Source organism: Zootermopsis nevadensis, unplaced genomic scaffold (assembly GCF_977971745.1).
Source record: "Zootermopsis nevadensis isolate Lab colony 2312 unplaced genomic scaffold, Znev_1.0 Znev_ptg000020l, whole genome shotgun sequence".
In the NCBI taxonomy this organism is placed as follows: Eukaryota; Metazoa; Arthropoda; class Insecta; order Blattodea; family Termopsidae; genus Zootermopsis; species Zootermopsis nevadensis.
In genome coordinates this window covers 6336992-6355627 of record NW_028259152.1, presented here as the reverse complement: position 1 = coordinate 6355627, position 18636 = coordinate 6336992, and the positions used below count along the sequence as shown (strand labels likewise).

Below are 18636 nucleotides of genomic sequence, written 5' to 3'. Positions count from 1 at the left end.
TTTAGAGGAAAGCATGGTGATTGCAGCAGTACCAGATAATTATATATTCTTCACAAATATAATGTGCAGTAGAAGCCAAAATACATTTGTATTCTTTCTGTAGAAGGCAGTATTTCATGCACATTTTGTGGGAAATAAGGGTTTAGGTGGGATTTTAATTTGGAATCATTCTTTGTTGATTTCTTTCATACCTGTTCAGTGTACTTCACAGAGAATTGGAGAGTTGTGGAATTGTAGATAAAATGAGTAGGAACTCTGGATTTGCGATTTTAAAATGTTTGGGTGCTTCAGTTGGTAGATAATAGTCTAGTAGGAACTGAGAGACCAGATCCTGTCTTTGTTGTAGTGTGTTACAGGATTTTGTTGTTGTTGATGTTAGTGTATGCCATCTCACAGTGAACTAGTCTTGTTTATGAAGCACAGAAGTCATCATATGTTTGTCAACTGTTAATGACATTCTGAACATTAAGAAGCTGTGAACTAAATTTTATGTATATGACATCTTAAATGATGAGTCAAATGCTGAATGTATTGCAAAAGTAATTAAATATAATCTTAATTTTTCTGAAATTGACATAATAAATCAGTTTCCTGTTCATTATGTGAAGAAATTTAATGAAGTAAAAAAAAATCTGTCCCAGTCTATGCCATGTAGGCATTTGGGTGAGAGGGGGCATATATAGCTCCTACTCATTCTTAACCTTGGCACTAGATGGGAGTGAGTGGTTAGCATCGTGCCCAGGCCCCGAGCTTTAGCCCCAGGAAAGGACCCGGGTACTAATTCAATAGGATGCTGGGCGGGCCCCAGAGCCAGTCTGGATTCAGAGACTAGAAAGATCCCCTGCCCCCGTTGGGGATCGAACCTCAGTAATCCAGTCTGTAGCAGTTACTACACTGACTGAGCTAACCTGGCTCTTTGAAGAAATTTAATAAGCATATCTAATTTCCTATAACAAAAAATTAGATTATTGCAACAGTTGAATTTCCCAAATTGAAAATAATTAACCTATTGGAGCAAAGGAGTCCTCAGGAAGCTTATCTAATCAAGAAATTTGCTGTGTTATGGAAGCCAGACATTATTAATAGGTTGATGGGAGTCTGTTACTGGTCTCTATCCTCGTGACCCAGATGAATCAGTCTGCTCTCTCCTCCTCCCCCCCTTTTTAGGATCATCTCATCTGCATTGATTAACAATGTAAAATAAAATCAATTTAAACAGTAACCAGCATTCATATCAGAAATGTTTTTCTTAAGCTAGAATATTGATCTTGCAATGTTTCCCTTGTTTGGAGTACCATAAGGGTTTAGGTTGATAATGTTTCATTTTAATATATCCTTTCATGATATTTGAAGTTTATTAAATTAATTGTACACATTAACAATTCTGTTATTGTTGTGGGCAGTTTATGTTGGAGGATGCACGGAATCGAAATTCTGTCAGTGAGAGTACTGCGCCATATGTAAGGAGACTGACAGGAAGTAGTAACACCACAGTCCGTCCATCATCTGCACCAGTTGAAAGTAATACTGCAGATGCTACACTTACAATACCCCTCCGGCGACAGACTAAGCCACCAGATGACAAAGGTAAAATTAGTTAAGTTGTCTGAACTTTCTGTTTCAGGTATTTGTGAAGGTGCACTAATAAAATCACATGTTCAGTGATTTTCATTTGGTAAATTTAGAGAAGTTGGAGTTGTGTTGGTGGTGTATATGATGGTATATTTTTATGAGGTGCAGAATGTACCTTTTACCTCTTTTTTTTGTGTAGTATTGTGGGCACAGACAATCTAATTACTTGTTTTCCCACATTTATTATTTCTTTTTTAATCAGAAGAATCCTGATAAAGTTACAAGGATTTATTGTATACAGTTTATTTGCTCTGCTACTTCCAATATTGGTGTTTTTAAATGCATATATTTTGCTGAGACTGTTATGACTCATACATGGCATTGTTAAATAAATTTCATGTGAAGTTTTTCATTACATTGAGTACAGATTAGGCTTTAATTATTAGATCCTGTTTATATTAAGGAGACCATTTAATTTTAACAAATGCTTTGAGTTGTGCTGGTAACCAGCATTATATGTGGGTGTGGTGGCAGCAGTGTACAACCTAGCAAAGCTTGCCAAAAGGAACAGTGTGCTGAAAAAAAAACTAATTATTTCAAGTTGGCTTCCAGAACTGCTTACAGATTTTTGTTGTTTGTTTTGTATGTATACATTATGATAATGGTGAAATTTCCCTGCCATAACTGATGCAAATTAATTATTGAATGTATGTATAATATAGTTAATTGAAAAGTACTGTTAGATTTGTTCTTTTATCAGAACAAGATAAGGAGAATGATGTCCGAAATGCACAAGCAACACAAGCTGTGATACAGAGGCGGAGGAGACCCAAGAGAAGGTCAACTGGTGTTGTGCACATTGATATGGATGTACGTATAAGTTTTCAAGCATTGCATTTATAAAAGCAGGTTATCTATGCATAAATTGCAGATATGGATAGAGGAAAAGTCTTTACATTTCAATATGTTGCCACTTTAGAGTAAGCTTAAGGAATGTGATGTTAGAAAGTAAATTGTGATTAGTCGTTTGTAGTTAACATAGGTTGCCATAAGAGAGACTAATTACTGTTATTTAGCATAAGAGAGAACTGGCATCAATTGATATTTGTAAAGAGAGTGGAAAGGCAAACTCTGATATGGAATACTTAATTTCCCAAATGTGTTGTCACATACTTCATTGGCTTAGATATTTGCTTTTTTCTGATAAAGATCGTGTGTCAGGACTTTCTTTTTTATTTGTTGATTGTTCTTCTGTATATCAATGTTTTGGAGGGACATGCAGCCTCTATTTCCAGGGCTGAAGATAAGGTCAGGCATTCGTGCTCTTTCTGGGTCCTGTATGCATCCATGATCTTGTTACGGCCTTTCAGAGAGCCCTGATCGCACTGCTAGAGCAAGTACCACCAAAATGTTTATACCCTCCTACAAGGACATATGGGTTCAGAACTCACCAACATCTTCATCCCTGTGAGGCCCTTATATCTCATGCATTTTATCTCTTCTTCATATTATACAATTTGAAGTCTTGATGTGTTAAATTTTATACCAGTTACCTTTCTAGAACAAGCTCATCTTCAACATTAATCTTTATTTGCATTTATAGGTATTATCTTCCTTCCATATTATAATATGCATTTTTGCAATAAACAGGAAAATAAACCAAATGCTGTATCTTAAAAGATGTCTATTTTATGTCATGTAAAATTATGGTGAGCAGTTTTGATAAGATAGATTTTTCTTTGAGTGTCATGCAGAGTAGGTGTTATATTCGCCCAGTGTAAACTGAAATTAAATTTTCCCAACAATCTTTAGTCTCATTTGCTGATACTAAATTTGTTACATAGTTTTGGATTCAAAGTTTGTGGATGGAGAGACACTTAGCTCCATTCTGCTTTCATTTTATGCATTTTTGTTGTAGAACTCTTTACCATTCACAGAATGAGGAACTCATCATTGTGTTGCTAAGAGCTGCAGTTGTTAATCACAAAGTGTTCTTTTGTGTGCTTTACATTCCACATTGCAGGACCTGAAGTGTAAAATTCACAAAATGTTTCCCACTGTTAGGAAAGGTATTTTTTCTCATGCAGGATATCAACCCAGATAGACAAGAATCACCTGTTAGAGATGGAGATGAGTTAATGAAGGCAAATAATGATGAGGTAAGCCTAGTAGTTTTTAATTCTGTGGTCAGTCTGTAAATTGTGTAACTACAGTGAAACCTCGATGCATCGTTTTCGGCGGGGGTGGGAAATAAAAACGATGAATGCGGGAAAGCATTAAAAATTTAAAAAAAAACAATGTTTCTCTTTCAAAGTTACTTCTTTTTACCAAAAAAGTCTTTAATGGACAACTGGTTTGTTGAAACTTTACGTTTTAGACCAAACAGAGCACTTTCCACGTTCAAAATGTTTTCTTCGTCACGTTCACTAATATTAAGCGCATAAAAGAACGACTTCACTTTCGCCAATGCAGCGTGTGCTTCGGCAAAACTCGGCAAAGCTTCAGGCTCGCATTCGTCGTCTTCCTCTTCCTCACCACTCCAACCCCCTTTGCGGACAATAACAGGAAGAATGGAAATACTATTACTGCCGAACTCAACGAAACGTAGCTGTAGAAGACCCTGAACCGCTGGAAACGAGATGAATCAGAAGAATGAAAAGTGCCGCCAGCCTTTCCTTTGTACTTGTAATAAAAGCATTTGTGAAGAAATTCACACTGCACATGCCATCTGGCATTGCTGGAACGAAATATGAGTGCACCCTAATTAAAATCGTAAAATTTCTGACAATGAGCACCGCCATTCACTCCATCTATCACCCCTGCACCGCTGGTCCTCATTCCAAAAGATTGTGCTGGTTGGGCGACATAACAGGTTATCGCTACTGTGTATTCCAAATACATTGTACGTCTTTCGGTATTAATTTATCTCAAAACCCAGCATTTTAAATTCTCAGAAACGATCATTGCGGGAAAATTGTGGGGCGGGACTAAGATTTTTGAACGATCGATGCGATAAAACGATAGTTCGAGGAACGATAGAAGCGGGAAAATGTAACATTATTTTATATGGGATGTATTCGGGACCGAACAAAACGGACGATGCATCCGGGAAAACGATAGTTCCGGGAACGATGGATAGAGGTTTCACTGTATCTTAATGGAGCTGAGTCCTTAAAAAGCTTGTTTGTTGCTTAGGTAGTCAGTAAATTCCTCATATTTTATGAAAGCCATTGGTTCATTACTGTATAGCTTTTCTAAATCTGGAGACTTGATACACCACCATAATAAATTAAATTATTTGTGAGAAGAACTCTTTTTCTTATTATCATTTAGCTTGGTGTTTTAAGTAGGAAAGTCAGTATGTCATTATTTATCTGACTGATTTTGGTATATACACCCAGTTCCAAATCACAGTGAAATGTGCTGCACACAGGTTTCAGGATGAAACGTAGATATACGTAATATTGCCATCATGTTACTGGGTGCATTTTAGCACAGCTAAATTGAATACAGGTATTGCTAAAACTGCCCATTCAAATCTTGTCATTATAAAGTTTAACTAAAGCACCATGCCATGCAGATATATGGGAGAGAGGGGAGACAGTTTCACACATTCCTAACTTTCCATTGTGAATGGTTAAGATAATTAAATAGCATTGTTTTTAGTACCTAGGCATTACAAAATAACATGTAGGTTGTGCATTTGTGCTTATATCAGTACCCAACAGAGTGACTAATGACTTGTTTCTGGTGGACCTGTGGGTATTAATAGTAAATTACAGGAAATTTTGGCTGCACAGACTTCTATAGGTTATTTACAGACCTATTCTTGGCGCTCGCTCTCCCCCCCCCCCCCCCCCAGTTTTTTATTTCTGTTTTACCTTGTTCTGTTGTGTTACTCTATCAATATTTAATTTGCTTTGAAAGGCCTGTTTTCTGTTTTTAGAATTTTCTGTTTACTATTAAGTTGTAATATAGTGTGTTATACATTCCTGCAACACTTGTTGAGTTATTTTATAGTGACCATTATCTTAAATTATTGACTGTAAAACCTGGTCCTGAATTTTAAAGTTCTTTATAATTTCCTTTATGTCAAAAATTATTTTGTGCTTGTTAGAACTGCAAGATTTGTATGTTTGGGCATGCACAATTGAAGCAATAGTGGCATTGTTTGGATTGTGTGACCTGAATTTAACTGAGTGCAACATTAAAACCTCAGACATCAGTAATTGTCTTTTCCTTCTCCAGATAAATCAGTGGTGCACTGATGCTACCAAAGTAAGATGTGTGTAAGATTTTAAACATATCTGAAAGAGGAAGAGTTTAACAAACTTGAAAGCAGTGAAAATGTTTATCTTTAAATTCCTGATGCCTCTATACTCAGTCATTACCATTCATTAAACAAGTGCTTCACAGCTGGAAAATTCATATTTTCTTGTTATATGTTGGCACTGTGTTGAAGTCTTCCAAATGTGTGGTTTCTGCTGCCAGCTGCTTTATGTCATTACTAATATTTATGAAGTAAACTGAACACTACTTTTTCATACTGTAATTGAATACTCCAATTTTTTTAAGTAGACCTGTAGATTTGGTATTAGCAATGACATCACTTTTTTCCCTCTGTGTATATTCTTGGTTTCCCTTCACACAAACACTCATGCACACTTTCTTCCTTCAAACCCCATGTGCATGTTCTTTTCATAAACAAGCAGAACTGTCAGAAATAGAAACAAGTGCTTTACCAGTTGGTACCATAAAGCAGTGTTATCTTTTATCTATCATAATTTTATGATACAGAGAATAAAAAATTGATCTGGCCAGTTAACTATTTAAAACAGGTTGAAATTGAAAAATGTGTGTTTAAATCACTTATAAATTATGACAATGTAAATATAGAGTCATTGGACCTATTTTTAGCAGTGTAGAGCACCTGGACTTACAGACCAGCTGTTCCCCTTGAGCAGCAGAATTTACTTTCCCAGAAGCTTGGAACGTAGAATCCTGAGTAAGAATTGATGAAACTTGCATGTGTTGTTTGATACCGGACAGATTGATCATTAATAGTATTTATTGTTCCACGCATGGTACACTTTTTTCTGTGTGAGGATTATTATCCATGGTATGCAGTTGTGAATTGGATAGGGAACAGTTGGTTATCTGTGGATGCAACACCCCCCCCCCCGGGTCCCGTGGAAAAGCATGTAATATTTTGTATTGTGAGTTTGGCAATATACCATATTTTATATTTTCTTGTATCAGGCTGAGCTGAGAGTTATTTTTAAACGATAGTTTATAGAAACCACCAATGTATATTCCTCCTGAGAGAGAGACATTGTGCCATAGACAGGATAACTGGTAGATTCTTGTGTAAACATATTTAAACCCCGTAACTTTTATCAGAAGGAATTGATGAATGCTTCTGTTACTGAAAAGTATGCATGTAAAGTAGCTCCATGGTAGAGGGTCTTTCTTGGACTGTTGAATTGGATGGTAAGAAATTCTGTTTTGCTATGAACTGGAAGATACAGTACTGTGATTGCAAAAGCTTGTCATTGAATCCTTTTGAGCTAGCTGAATTCATTTCACCTAATTGGTCACATTTATGTTAAATCCATTTCATCCTTTTCTGTTTAATTGCTCTAATAATACTGACTTATGAGAACAATTTTGAAGCTTCTTAATATGAAATGCTCTTCTTCTCCTCTTTCTTTATCACTCCTAGTCCCAAATAATCTCTTATAACTTTGTTCTTAAAAACACTTAGTCTCTGATATTCCTTGAACATGAGAAACCAAGTTTTGCACTCACATATAATAACAGGTAAAATAATAATTTTATGTATTTTGGTCTGGGCCATGTGTTTAAATACTGGTGTGGTCTAAAAATAAGCAAACAGTGCAATAAAACTAGAGTTGACACACATCCTCTTGTGGGCCATGAAGCTCAAAAATCAGTAGTTCAGATAATTGTACATCACTATATACTAAAATGTGTTTGTGTCATGTTATATAAAAGTAAACCATAATTATACTGTGTTGTAAATAAAGACACTCGGTGATATGAACTAGCTTTAGTGAAAGGGTGCCCAGCATAGGTATCCCTTTTCTTTCCATCAATATGGAATCAGAACCAGCGGTTTATAGTTTATTCTATTGGCTTACATTGCATGTACAGTAAATCATTATGACCCAGACTTAACAAAAATTGACAGGGTAAGTTGCCACACATATGTAATCTGTGCCTTGTCTTCACATTCGGGAATCCATTATCATTTAATAGAGAACTGAAGTTTTAATCCCTTTTTAGGTATCCGGGCTCTTTTTTCTTACATAAATCGTACATAAATCGTCCCCATATGGTACTTTTTATTTGGACTTGAAGGACAGATTGTCTCAGTTATTAGTTTTCCTGGGATTTTCTTCATCATTCTGTGTTGTGAGAACAGTCACTTTGTTTGTGTGCACTTCAACACCAGTCTCCACTGATATTTTGGCAACAGCAGTTGGTTGCCATTTAAGCCACTGCTCTATGTTGAATGATACAATTTATTCTTGGCTTAAATTGAGATAAGTTCAACATTTTCTACAAGCTATAAACCTAGCTAAACTTGTCCAAGAATGAAAAATGCAATAGCCAGCTTTATATTATTGGATTTGTGCTAGTTTGATCAATCAGTATATTTATGTTGTCTATAGGAGCAGAAATTATAATTTGCAAGGAAAAAGTATTTGTGTGTGTGTGGGCACGCATGTGCGTGCGTGTATAGTTGCTTACAGAGTGTATTCAGATTAGATATGACTGAAACCATGTTCTATTATGTAGATGTTTACATGGCCTACTTATTCCTGTTAACATCTGCTTTAATGCAGTCTGTTAGACATGTGGTGTAGGTTTGGATTTAGTGAGAGCATTATGTCATATATCCCCTCCGTGAAGGGGAAGATGGAAGAGTGGGAATAGATAGTTGGTGAAGTCTATTTGTGTCTCAGACTGCCAAAGATTGAGGCTTGTGACAAGGTGCTATTGTACAGCTGAGCTAGTTCAGAAGCAAGAGAAGTGTAGAGCAGACCGTGAGTGTAGACAGAGTTTTGTTGTTGAATGGCATCACATCATCAAAGCAAAAGCAGTTCTGGATTTGTTCCTAGACGATCAAATCCCACTACAATCCGTTCAGCTGCTGGTGCTGGAAATACTTCTGGTCATACATATGGAAGTGGAAGGCCACGGAGTCTCAGCTTGTATAGCCCTTCTTCTTCATCCAGTGGTAGCAGTTATGGAGGACTCTTAAGTCTTCATTCTAGTATAGGAGGATATGGAAGTGATACTTCATATCTGGGAAATCATAGTGGTTATGGTAGCCCTCGTAGTTATGGCAATACATCTTCAGTATCTACATATGGGGGTACTGCATCTGGTTATGGTAGCCTGACTCTCCATCATGCACCATCTTCATCAAGCCTTGTGCTTTCATCATCACCTCGCAGTTCCTACTACAACAGTTTATTACAGACTCCAGTAAATCATGTTCATAATGGTAGTGGTGCTACCGGCAACAACAGCAGAACACCTTCAAGGAGCAGTAGTTTCAACAGGGCATTAATCAGTTCTCGGAACTCTCCATTGTCTTCAGCTCTTGGATCTCGATCAGGTTCACTCACATCACTTGCAAGTAGCACATGCAGTGGATCTGAAGGATACTTAGTAAGCTAATATACTGCCATTTATTTTGTTTATGTCTTGAAACTTCTGTATGAGAAACAACTGATTTAAAATGATGCATTGATAGTCATCGACACGTTAATTAACTCCATTGAGCAGCGTTCTTCTTCTGAAGTTGATGTCATTTGGTCAAGAATTTATCTAATTTTGTGGAACCCAAAAGCTTATTATTGTGTTCTCAAGAACCAGTTATGGGGGCTTACTTTGAACCAGTTGAAACTATTCCACATCTTCACATCCTGTTTCTCTAAGGTTCGTTTTAATATCACCTCCCATCTGCACCTGTCTTCTCTTGGGTTTGCAAACTTAAATTTTTGTATGCTTTTCTCATTTTCCCCATTTCCCACCCATCTCATCCTCATTGATTTGGTCACACTAATAATACTAGCTGAAGAATGCAAATTGTGAAGCTGTTAACTATGTAATTTTCTTTGTCTTCATTTCTTCCTGTGTCTTAGGTCCAGATATTCTCTTTAGAGTTAAATTTATAAAATAATTTTTGCATTGTCACATTGTTAAGAAGTGGAATGCCTGAACTTCAGCTTGAGATGTAATGTAATTGAAAGACAGACTGAAACAACATAGAAGTAATTCAGTATATCTGTAAAGGTACAGTGAAATCCATAGCATCCTCCAGCTAAGGTAGAATGTTAATTATTTTAAATGAGATTCTGTTTCTATGAAATCTAGAAAGTCAAAGTGTCATGTAGAAGTACTATTTTGTTTTGTTTTGCTATTATATGACTAAAATCTATTTTAGCATCTTTGAATGTACTTGGCTTGTAATCAGGTTGGTTAACACCAAATATATGGCATTGCTGTTAACCAAAAGCCAAAGTTATACATTAATAAAGACAGTTTCAACCATCAGAACTAGCTGAATTTGTTCTTAAAGTTAACTTAACTAGCAAGGCATGAAATAATTACTGTTCAGAATCCTTGTTGTTGCTTTCCTAAGTACTGTAATATATGCTTGCATTTGTCATTTAATATAGTACCAGGATTTAACTGTAACTCATTAGTAACAAAAGAATGCCATTTTCCTCTGACCTTTCCTAAGATGTGTCCATTTGTGACAGGTAACTAAGTCTACCTTGTTGAGTTAATCCACAACAAAACCTGTTTGTTCCAGAGTGGTGGTGATCTATCTAGCCATTCCTTACGCCTCAGCCGTGTTTCATCTCTTGCTGGAGATGACATTCAAGTGAATTTAGCCAAAGATGGCAGTGAAAATGGTGAAGTGGATTATAAGAAGGTAAGCGCTATAATCCAATGTACAGATATTTGAAACAAAGTAATGGCAGTATAGCAGATATATGAAAAAAATTATTGGTATCTGAAGGCAATTATAATCCTTCAGCATTGTTCCTGCCCATGTATTTGCCATCTTCCTATGCCTCTGGAAGGTGACATGCCTTCAGCAGACTTGTTTTTCTTCATGTCTGCAAGATATCATCCCGTTTTTTGTATGAAATTTAAGGTTCTTCTGGTAGTGAAAATGTCAGTTAAGGTATTCTTGGTGGTTACCAGTGTTTGAGAGAAACATAGATGATAGAGCTTATATGACCATGCTCATGGCTGTCATGTGGTGCAGGAATGCATTCCATTCTCTTTGAGAGAGGTGATGGAGGACCCAACATGATGCAGTCTTGCACATTCTGATTGTCTTCCAGGATGTGCAGTGACATTATATCACTTACTGCAACCTCAGCAGGTATCCACCACCCATCTACATGTGACATGACTGAACTTAATTGTTTCAGCTGTATGAGGAGTCTATGGCTGAGAATGAACGACTGAGAGAGAAGCTAAAGAAGACTGAAGAAGATTTGAATGAAAGAAAATGTCAGCTAGATAAATTATCTGTTGCTGTGAGTATTTGAAAATTTGATTAAATTTTATAAATTTTGGTTTACACTAAAATATTTTGGGTGAGATTTGGTCTGTAACTGCAGTACAGTCCCTATTTAAGTTAAAATCTGACTGTTGTACTTCAAAGTATGGTACATAATAGAAATGTAGATCCCATTAAGATGTGTAATTTCTGTTTGATACATTTTTCAGTGTGGTATATATTAATGAAATACAAGGAAGTAATATGATTATTCACAAAGAGGCAGGGCATGTATGTAGTGCATTTAGATTATATTTAATGTATTCAGAATTTTGTCTGAAGGGAACAGATCACTCGGAAGACATTGGCTTAGATGGAAAATAATATTTAAGTTAAAGTAGGCAGTTAATTATTAGATGCAGAAATGAAGGGATTATAACCATATCCATGCAGAGCAAGTGAGGTTTCTTACTCAAGCTTATCACATACCTTCCAAGAAGTTTTAGAAAGATAATTAAAAAATTGGTTTGCAGCCATTATAGAGAGATGACAGTTGCATAGATGTGGTATATGAAGTACCTAAACATATCTTGTAAATTAGGAATCTTGGACTGACTTCAAAGTTTGTGCATAAATGTTACTGATATTTGAGACATGATACTGTTTTAATTCAAGGAGTATGGAAATTGCACTTAATGTTTGTATATGTTCATGAGTTTGAATATGAACTTTTGTGCGCTTCATATTAGAACATTGCTGTAAATAAAACTCACATAAATGCTCAATTTTTTGTAAGTTTCATTACATATATATATGTGTGTAATTATTTTTTTAATTTTACAGACTGCAAAAAATTCCTTAACTGAACTGGAAAAACGTGAAAGGAGGGGAATGGAGCGAAAATTATCTGAGATGGAAGAGGAATTAAAGGTTAGTACTGTGTGTTAATTTCCTTACCAGTTTCAGCTCATGAATACAGAGAGTCCCTCAGCACAGCATATCTGGCTTCATTTTTACTGTTAATTTTAGGAACATATTGATACAGTTAATACTGCAGAATGTAAGCATGTTGAATATTTGACAGCATTGGGTGTATATTATACTGTTCTTAACTTATTTGTATATTTTCTGAAACTGTTGAGTGAGTATTATGCATGATGTAAATTTAAAGTTTCCCTTGAAATTGACATCATTTGGTTTCATCTGGAGTGTCTCAACCAGGTGAACAGGTATAGAGATACAAGAAGTCCTCTGTTCTTCAAACCTCTCAGTAACAAAATTCTCTGTATAACAATAGTTTTGGAATAAATTTAAAATAACAGCCTTTGTTCTTATGGTTCATTCTGCGTGATGAGATAGCAAGAAATGTAAATTTTTACACAGTTTAGTACTCCATTTCTCTGCATAATTTCCATGAATACACGTGTGTATTATTATTATTATTCAGTGTTCCCAGATAGAGCATTGATGTTTAGGACAACCACCAGGTTTTTAATATATGTTACTGATTTATCTCCAAAACTTCACATGCTGAGCTACGGGGTTCATTAGTTATCACCATCAATAGAAAGCTAAATAGACTTTCCATGGCTTCACATTTTGCATCCTACAGCAAAAATCACTTTAAAAAGTTGTGTATTCTTTTAAATTGATTAGTACGCAAAATTTCAGGACCGTGCCACAAGTGTTGTGTTACTTCTACTTTGGAAGTACGTGTAGTTGTCAAGTCAGTATTATTGTTGGCAAGAAATTAAATGATACAAAGATGGGGTATCCTCGTTGGACATGATATATATCAAGTTTCATGAAAATCTGGCCATTTGGTTAGTTGCCTAAAATGGAAAATAATCAAGTGCCAGATATCTCTGTAAAGATTTAAGTGAAGTAAATGTTTGCTTGCATAATTACAATATTTAATCATGTAACTGCCTTGCCTTGTCCACAAGCTTGTCTCTACTTTGATATGACTATTTAGGCTGCAGTTTGCCTTCTGTTTCCACTCCTTGTGGAATTGTGGATCTCATTCTGTACTAAAAATAGCCTGTGCATAACTTTATATTCAGAACATGGCTGTCTTCTAGGTTGTAGGACCATGTAATCTGGTAGAAGTTTATCTATCTGTGTTTCAGATGTCCTTGCTGCCTCCATCATCTGGGCAATTTGTTACTATCACCCTACTGCTGTAGGCAGTAAGGACCTCTGAAACAATGTCCAGTTTTCACTAACATAGTCTACATTTTGTCAGTTATTTTTAGTTTCATTTGCATTCCCCTGAAGTGCCTATTAAAATATCTTCTTCTGTCTGTTTCAACTTATAACTTGAGAACAGGTGAGCAGATTTTCATGAGATTTGATGATGGGGCATGTAAATTAAATCATTTCAATTTTCATTCACATCAAACAATTTTAATGGTCATCGTTCGTATTGATGTAATTGGTTTAATTCAATTTTGTATTTTTCTTAAACAGCATTAATCAGACCAGTGTTCTTTTTTTTCTGCTGAAGACCTTTGCTTATACGCCTCTGTTTATAATAGAACATCAGACATTAACATTCACAAACTGAAAATCTGAAGGCATAACAGAGTGAGCACACTGCAATCGTTGTGCATTGTCACCATAATTGTTTTGAGTGCTTTGACAGATTTTTTGAAACATGATACATAACACTTTTGTGGGTAAAAGTTTCTTTGTGTTAATAAACATGAGTTTTTGTGATATTTGATGTGTTTATTACATAAGGATACATTTTCTAATAGATCTTTGGGAGGTTAGTGGCAAAGATGTGTAAATAGAACTGGCTTGGAATCATGCCCATAGCAGGCTGTAGCCTTCTGCTTCTACTTTGAAATATACCAGCATACTAAGAAGACTTTCATTAATTGCATGTCAAAAGACTTATATATCTATTTTGTCTTGTTGGAACATTATCTGCACTTTGACAAAGATTTCTTCCACAATGATCTAATTTTTTTACATAGATTTGTTTTTGCTTACTAAGACTAAATTTATATTTAATGTAGTGCTCTTCCTTTTCCATTTGTTTCTCGCTGCTGAGGCATGCTAATTCATTTGGGAAAAAAAGATAATTGCTTCTTCCTGAGATATGCTATGTTAATCATATAGGCAGGAAATAATTAGTACAAGTGTTTACCTGAATGCATAATGGCATTGGACTACATATTTCTCAACATTATATGTCAAAGGAGTATGACCAAGGTGGAAACAGCCTTTAAAATATAGATTAAATCTGTAAATGCAGTACACTTAATTGGTTGAAAAAACAAATGGAGTTTTATTATAACTATCATCATAATATAAACACACTTACGTGGACAGTGGACCCCCATGTCCTGGTCTTGCTATTAGCATGGAACTTCTTAGCTATTGCTAATTTTGATACTGATTTTTAGTTCATCTTTCCCAGCCAAAGTTTTGTCTGTCTGCTCCTGGCTATAACTTTTATGTTTTGTTGCATAAATTAATTTTCAAATTACTTTTTATATTGGCTAAATCTTGTCTGAAAACATATGTTAATGTGTTGGTTTTGGATAGTTTTATTTGTACCAGAACATAGTTTATGGGTTGTGTGAGAGTGTGTGTGCGCGCATGCCTGCATATGTTTTAGTGTGTATGCCCTTGGTTGGTTCTCTTCCCAGTCCATGTAATTTGCTGTAGTAGTTCTGTAGGATGTGTCAAAGTTTTGTTACTTTTAAATGAAAATATAATTCCTGAGTACTTGTGTTGTCAGAGCTGTGTTTAAATTATTGCCATTGTTTTGAATTGGCATGGAACTGTAGTAGTCAGTACAAGAATATGTGTGACAGTAGCAACTAATAGGAGATTAATTTGCATTATTCAGCTTAGGGGATTGTACAGATTTCACTAGGTATGTATTCTTTTATTTTATTGCATTTTATCTGTCATTGTATTGAAGTCTTTTATGAATTACCTGACAAATCTTCACTGATGTAATTATGGAAGAATTATTTATCAGAGCATGAACAAAATCCGTTCTGTGTGATACCATTTTTAACATAACGTTTTGTTATTTATGGTATACTTCAACATAATTGGCAAGATTTAGTAAGTGAATGTAACATTCCTATATTATTAATATTTGCTGTGTGGTAGCAATGATAGAGCTGTTATTTAGGGATGTTCAGAATCAATACTTCATTCTTTTATTTATTTATTCATTTGTTCAAGATAGAATGCATTCCAGTGAATTTTAAAGAATTGAATCAAAATTGTTAAGTTATAGTGCATTATAATGTTTGAAAGGTAAAAAGAATTCAGCTTGTCTTTGGCTTAATGAATAATACTGTTAAATATACTAGAAGAGTAAAAATGAAAATGAAACCTGAGGCCGTACTTAGAAATTTTACTCAGTATTTGCTTGCAAGTTGGTTTCAGTATCATTATGGCCACTGGGAAACATGTTTGTCATTTAAAAGGAAATTTCATTAAATGTATATTTCTGCACACCATCTTGACTGAATATTAGAAAGAACCTTTACATTCCATTGTTGCACACATGTTAACTTGTATATTGGTGTGAGTGCTGGACTGGAATGGGTTAAAGTACATTCCCCGATACTAACAGTGCATATTTGTAATAAAATTATGTGACTGTATATTCGTTATTATTTTAAACAAGTCTCATTCTCTTTCAGTGTATTTTTGATTACGTGTTTCTCAAAATACTCTCTTGTACATCCAGTGAAATATTATGGCACTGATATTATTTAAGATGCACACCAGTTATTTATTCCTCCCCATTGTATTTTCACTGCTCTTGCCAGTCTTTTTTAGTGTATTTTATGTAGATGGAAAGAGATTTGTGGAAATGTGGATATAGTTTTGATAATGGAACAATTGAATTGTGAAGCATGGTTAATTGATGTATTTGTAGGCCAAAATATTTTCTTTATCATATAATGTTTTCACTAGTTCAGTTTCTTTATAAGTATTGAAAGTATCTTTTAGATTCCCCTTACACACTGTTTGAGAGTGTCAGAGGCATTATTTGGTACATATTATTTCTGTCTTTCACAGTGTCTTAAAATTAATGCCAAAGATCTTATTTAAAATGTGTCATATTTGAGACAGGTAAGATGTTTTTTAAATGTTTACTCTTTCCAGCAATTACAAAAACTCAAAGGTGAAAACGAAAGGTTGAAAGCGGAAAACCGGGCTTTGACCCGGGTGGTGTCGAAACTGACCAATTCCGCCAATGCCACAAAATAGGTAAAAAAACAAATGTTGCACCTTGCTCATGACTGTCCGCATCCGCATGTGCTGTGTCGCTCGCTGGCTAGTTCATTCAGCAGTGTGTGATTAACAAGCATATTAGGAACAGTGGCCCGTGACAGGAGATATGTTAAATATGCAATTGCTATACCTTAAAAATTATTTGCTTTTAAAAGTTTGGTAGTTTGGTACAGCACATTGGCATGAAAACATAGCAAACCTTAATTATTTTATCCATCGCTACATTTAAACAATAATAATAGAAATTTATTCATGCCACATTCATTGGTTGTATTATGCAATATACTGAAGTTGCAAATACTACAACCTCTTCTTAGAAACAGCACATACTTCATGATAAGTAAGACATTTAACTCTGCAAGCCATTCAGGTTAACTTGATCGAGACTGTGAATGCACACAATGGAAAGCTTAGTGATGTCATGTATACGTGAATGAATACTATGGAAAGCATCAAAATATTTCAAGATTTTTTTGTGTAGTGCAGCACATATAATCTCACAAGATTGAGGGATGCCTTCCCTTCTGAAAGTGTTCTTAAAGATGAGAGATACTTGTGTAGCATACATACTTGCATGCAGTCACAGAAAATTATATGACCTGACAATGTTGTTCTTGATTGTGATACTGATGGCATTACAACCCAGATGAACAACGTTATCATCTTCACTGTCATGGGACCCTCCAATCTCACACATTGATGTGGCCTGTTTTGAGGTACTGTCTCAGTATGCTTTAGATATGCTGAAGAACCTCTCGATAGAAAACAGTCATTATGCTGAGCCTGATCAGAGTTTAAATGTCATAAATGTGAAGAAGTACTGTTGCAAGATTTTGTTCTATGAATAGGTATTGTGTGCTGCTGAGTGTAGTTAAACTCTTAAATAAATAACACGAGATCACCTTCTGTTTTGTGATAGAAAGTATTTGATAACAAAATGAGATGTGTTGGCCACCTGTTTTTAGTTTGTAATCATAAATTTACTCAAAACTCAGCTTTGAAATTTTACTTCCAGTATGAAATTTGCTACTGGCACAAAGGAGGCCTGTAATATAATTTTTCAAATATTTGCATTTGAAAATTATAAGCTGGCATGACAGAACATTCATATAAATTGCTTATTTCAAAAAGTGTGTTAAACCAAATATTGACATCATTTTTTTCATCCTCTTTGTGTCATTCGGTAGGTGTAGATTTAAATGCAGCACACTTAACATAATTTTAATAAGCAAAGTAGTAAATGTTTTGAATAGGTTTAATATAAATGCACACTGAATATATTGTATTTTCATTTCCAGACTGTTGTTTCTGTGTTATATGTGAATATGGGAAATCATAAGCATGCCACTAATGGATCACACATTCCCATGCCCATGTCACCTTGTACTAAAATATCAGTCTTTGCATTTTCTATATAAATTACCTCCCTCTCTAACACCAAGCTCTCCCATATCGTTACTGAAGGTAGAACAAACAGTACAGAGCCTTACTAGTAGTTATATTACATTTGTTTTTGACTACTGAACTAGAACTTTGTCATCAAGCCTGCTGCAGCTGCATATTTCTTGTCATGCCTTTCTTAGTTTTCATCACTGTTGTAGAGTGCTGATGGAATATAGTTCTTTTGCTGTAGTAGGTAAAGAATTCATATGAATAAACAATACTTCACTAAGAGTTTCTGTAATTATGTGATGAATTTCTGTTTTAAATCAGTAAGTTTCTGTGGTAACTGTTAACATTTAGTACTACTTGTTTTATTTCTGTCAAGTGAGAAATATCTGTCACTTGCTTTAATACTGCCTTCAGGTCAGTAAGTTATGTTTTACTTTGCAGTGAGTAATTCAACATTTATTTTATTTTTTGTTAAATTGATCATGCATTCAGTTTCTCATCATTACTCTGAAAGTTTTGTAAAATGTAATTTCAGAACCACAGAATGAATTTTTGTGTGTCTGTAGGAAGCTTGATGAAGGCAAAGAACAGAAATGTCTTGAGTGCTATCCTGTCTTCCTGCTTGTACACTGAATGAGGATTGTTCACACATATTTTGCCTTTCAGTATTACCCATATGTAAAGTTACTTGGATTTAAATCTGCAAGTTGTTAGACATCAGTCTTCATCTTTATAAGTTTGCTGTGTTTAAGCTAGTGCCCTCATAGAGTTATTTATACTTAGTTCTGTAGGATTGTTCTGTATAAGATGTCCATAAGTTTTCTCTTTTTCAGTCAGTTCATTGA

At 35.0% G+C, this 18636-nt stretch overlaps 1 protein-coding gene across 8 annotated transcripts in view; it reads left to right on the top strand.

The window, feature by feature from the left end:
• The window catches only part of Mbs (Myosin binding subunit), a 57814-nt gene that overhangs the window by 33652 nt on the left and 5526 nt on the right, over positions 1-18636 (top strand). For 7 of the 8 annotated variants that reach the window (XR_015536001.1, XM_022059602.2, XM_022059607.2 and 4 more), the window contains 7 exons: positions 1404-1587; positions 2333-2442; positions 3660-3731; positions 10424-10546; positions 11055-11162; positions 11969-12055; positions 16271-16375. Coding sequence is in view for 7 of the 8 variants with exons in the window: in XM_022059602.2 (XP_021915294.2) it covers positions 1404-1587; positions 2333-2442; positions 3660-3731; positions 10424-10546; positions 11055-11162; positions 11969-12055; positions 16271-16375 (789 nt within the window). In the remaining variant the exon portion in view is untranslated. The remainder of the gene's footprint in view (positions 1-1403; positions 1588-2332; positions 2443-3659; positions 3732-10423; positions 10547-11054; positions 11163-11968; positions 12056-16270; positions 16376-18636) is intronic. The other variant, XM_022059603.2, reaches the window with a different exon arrangement.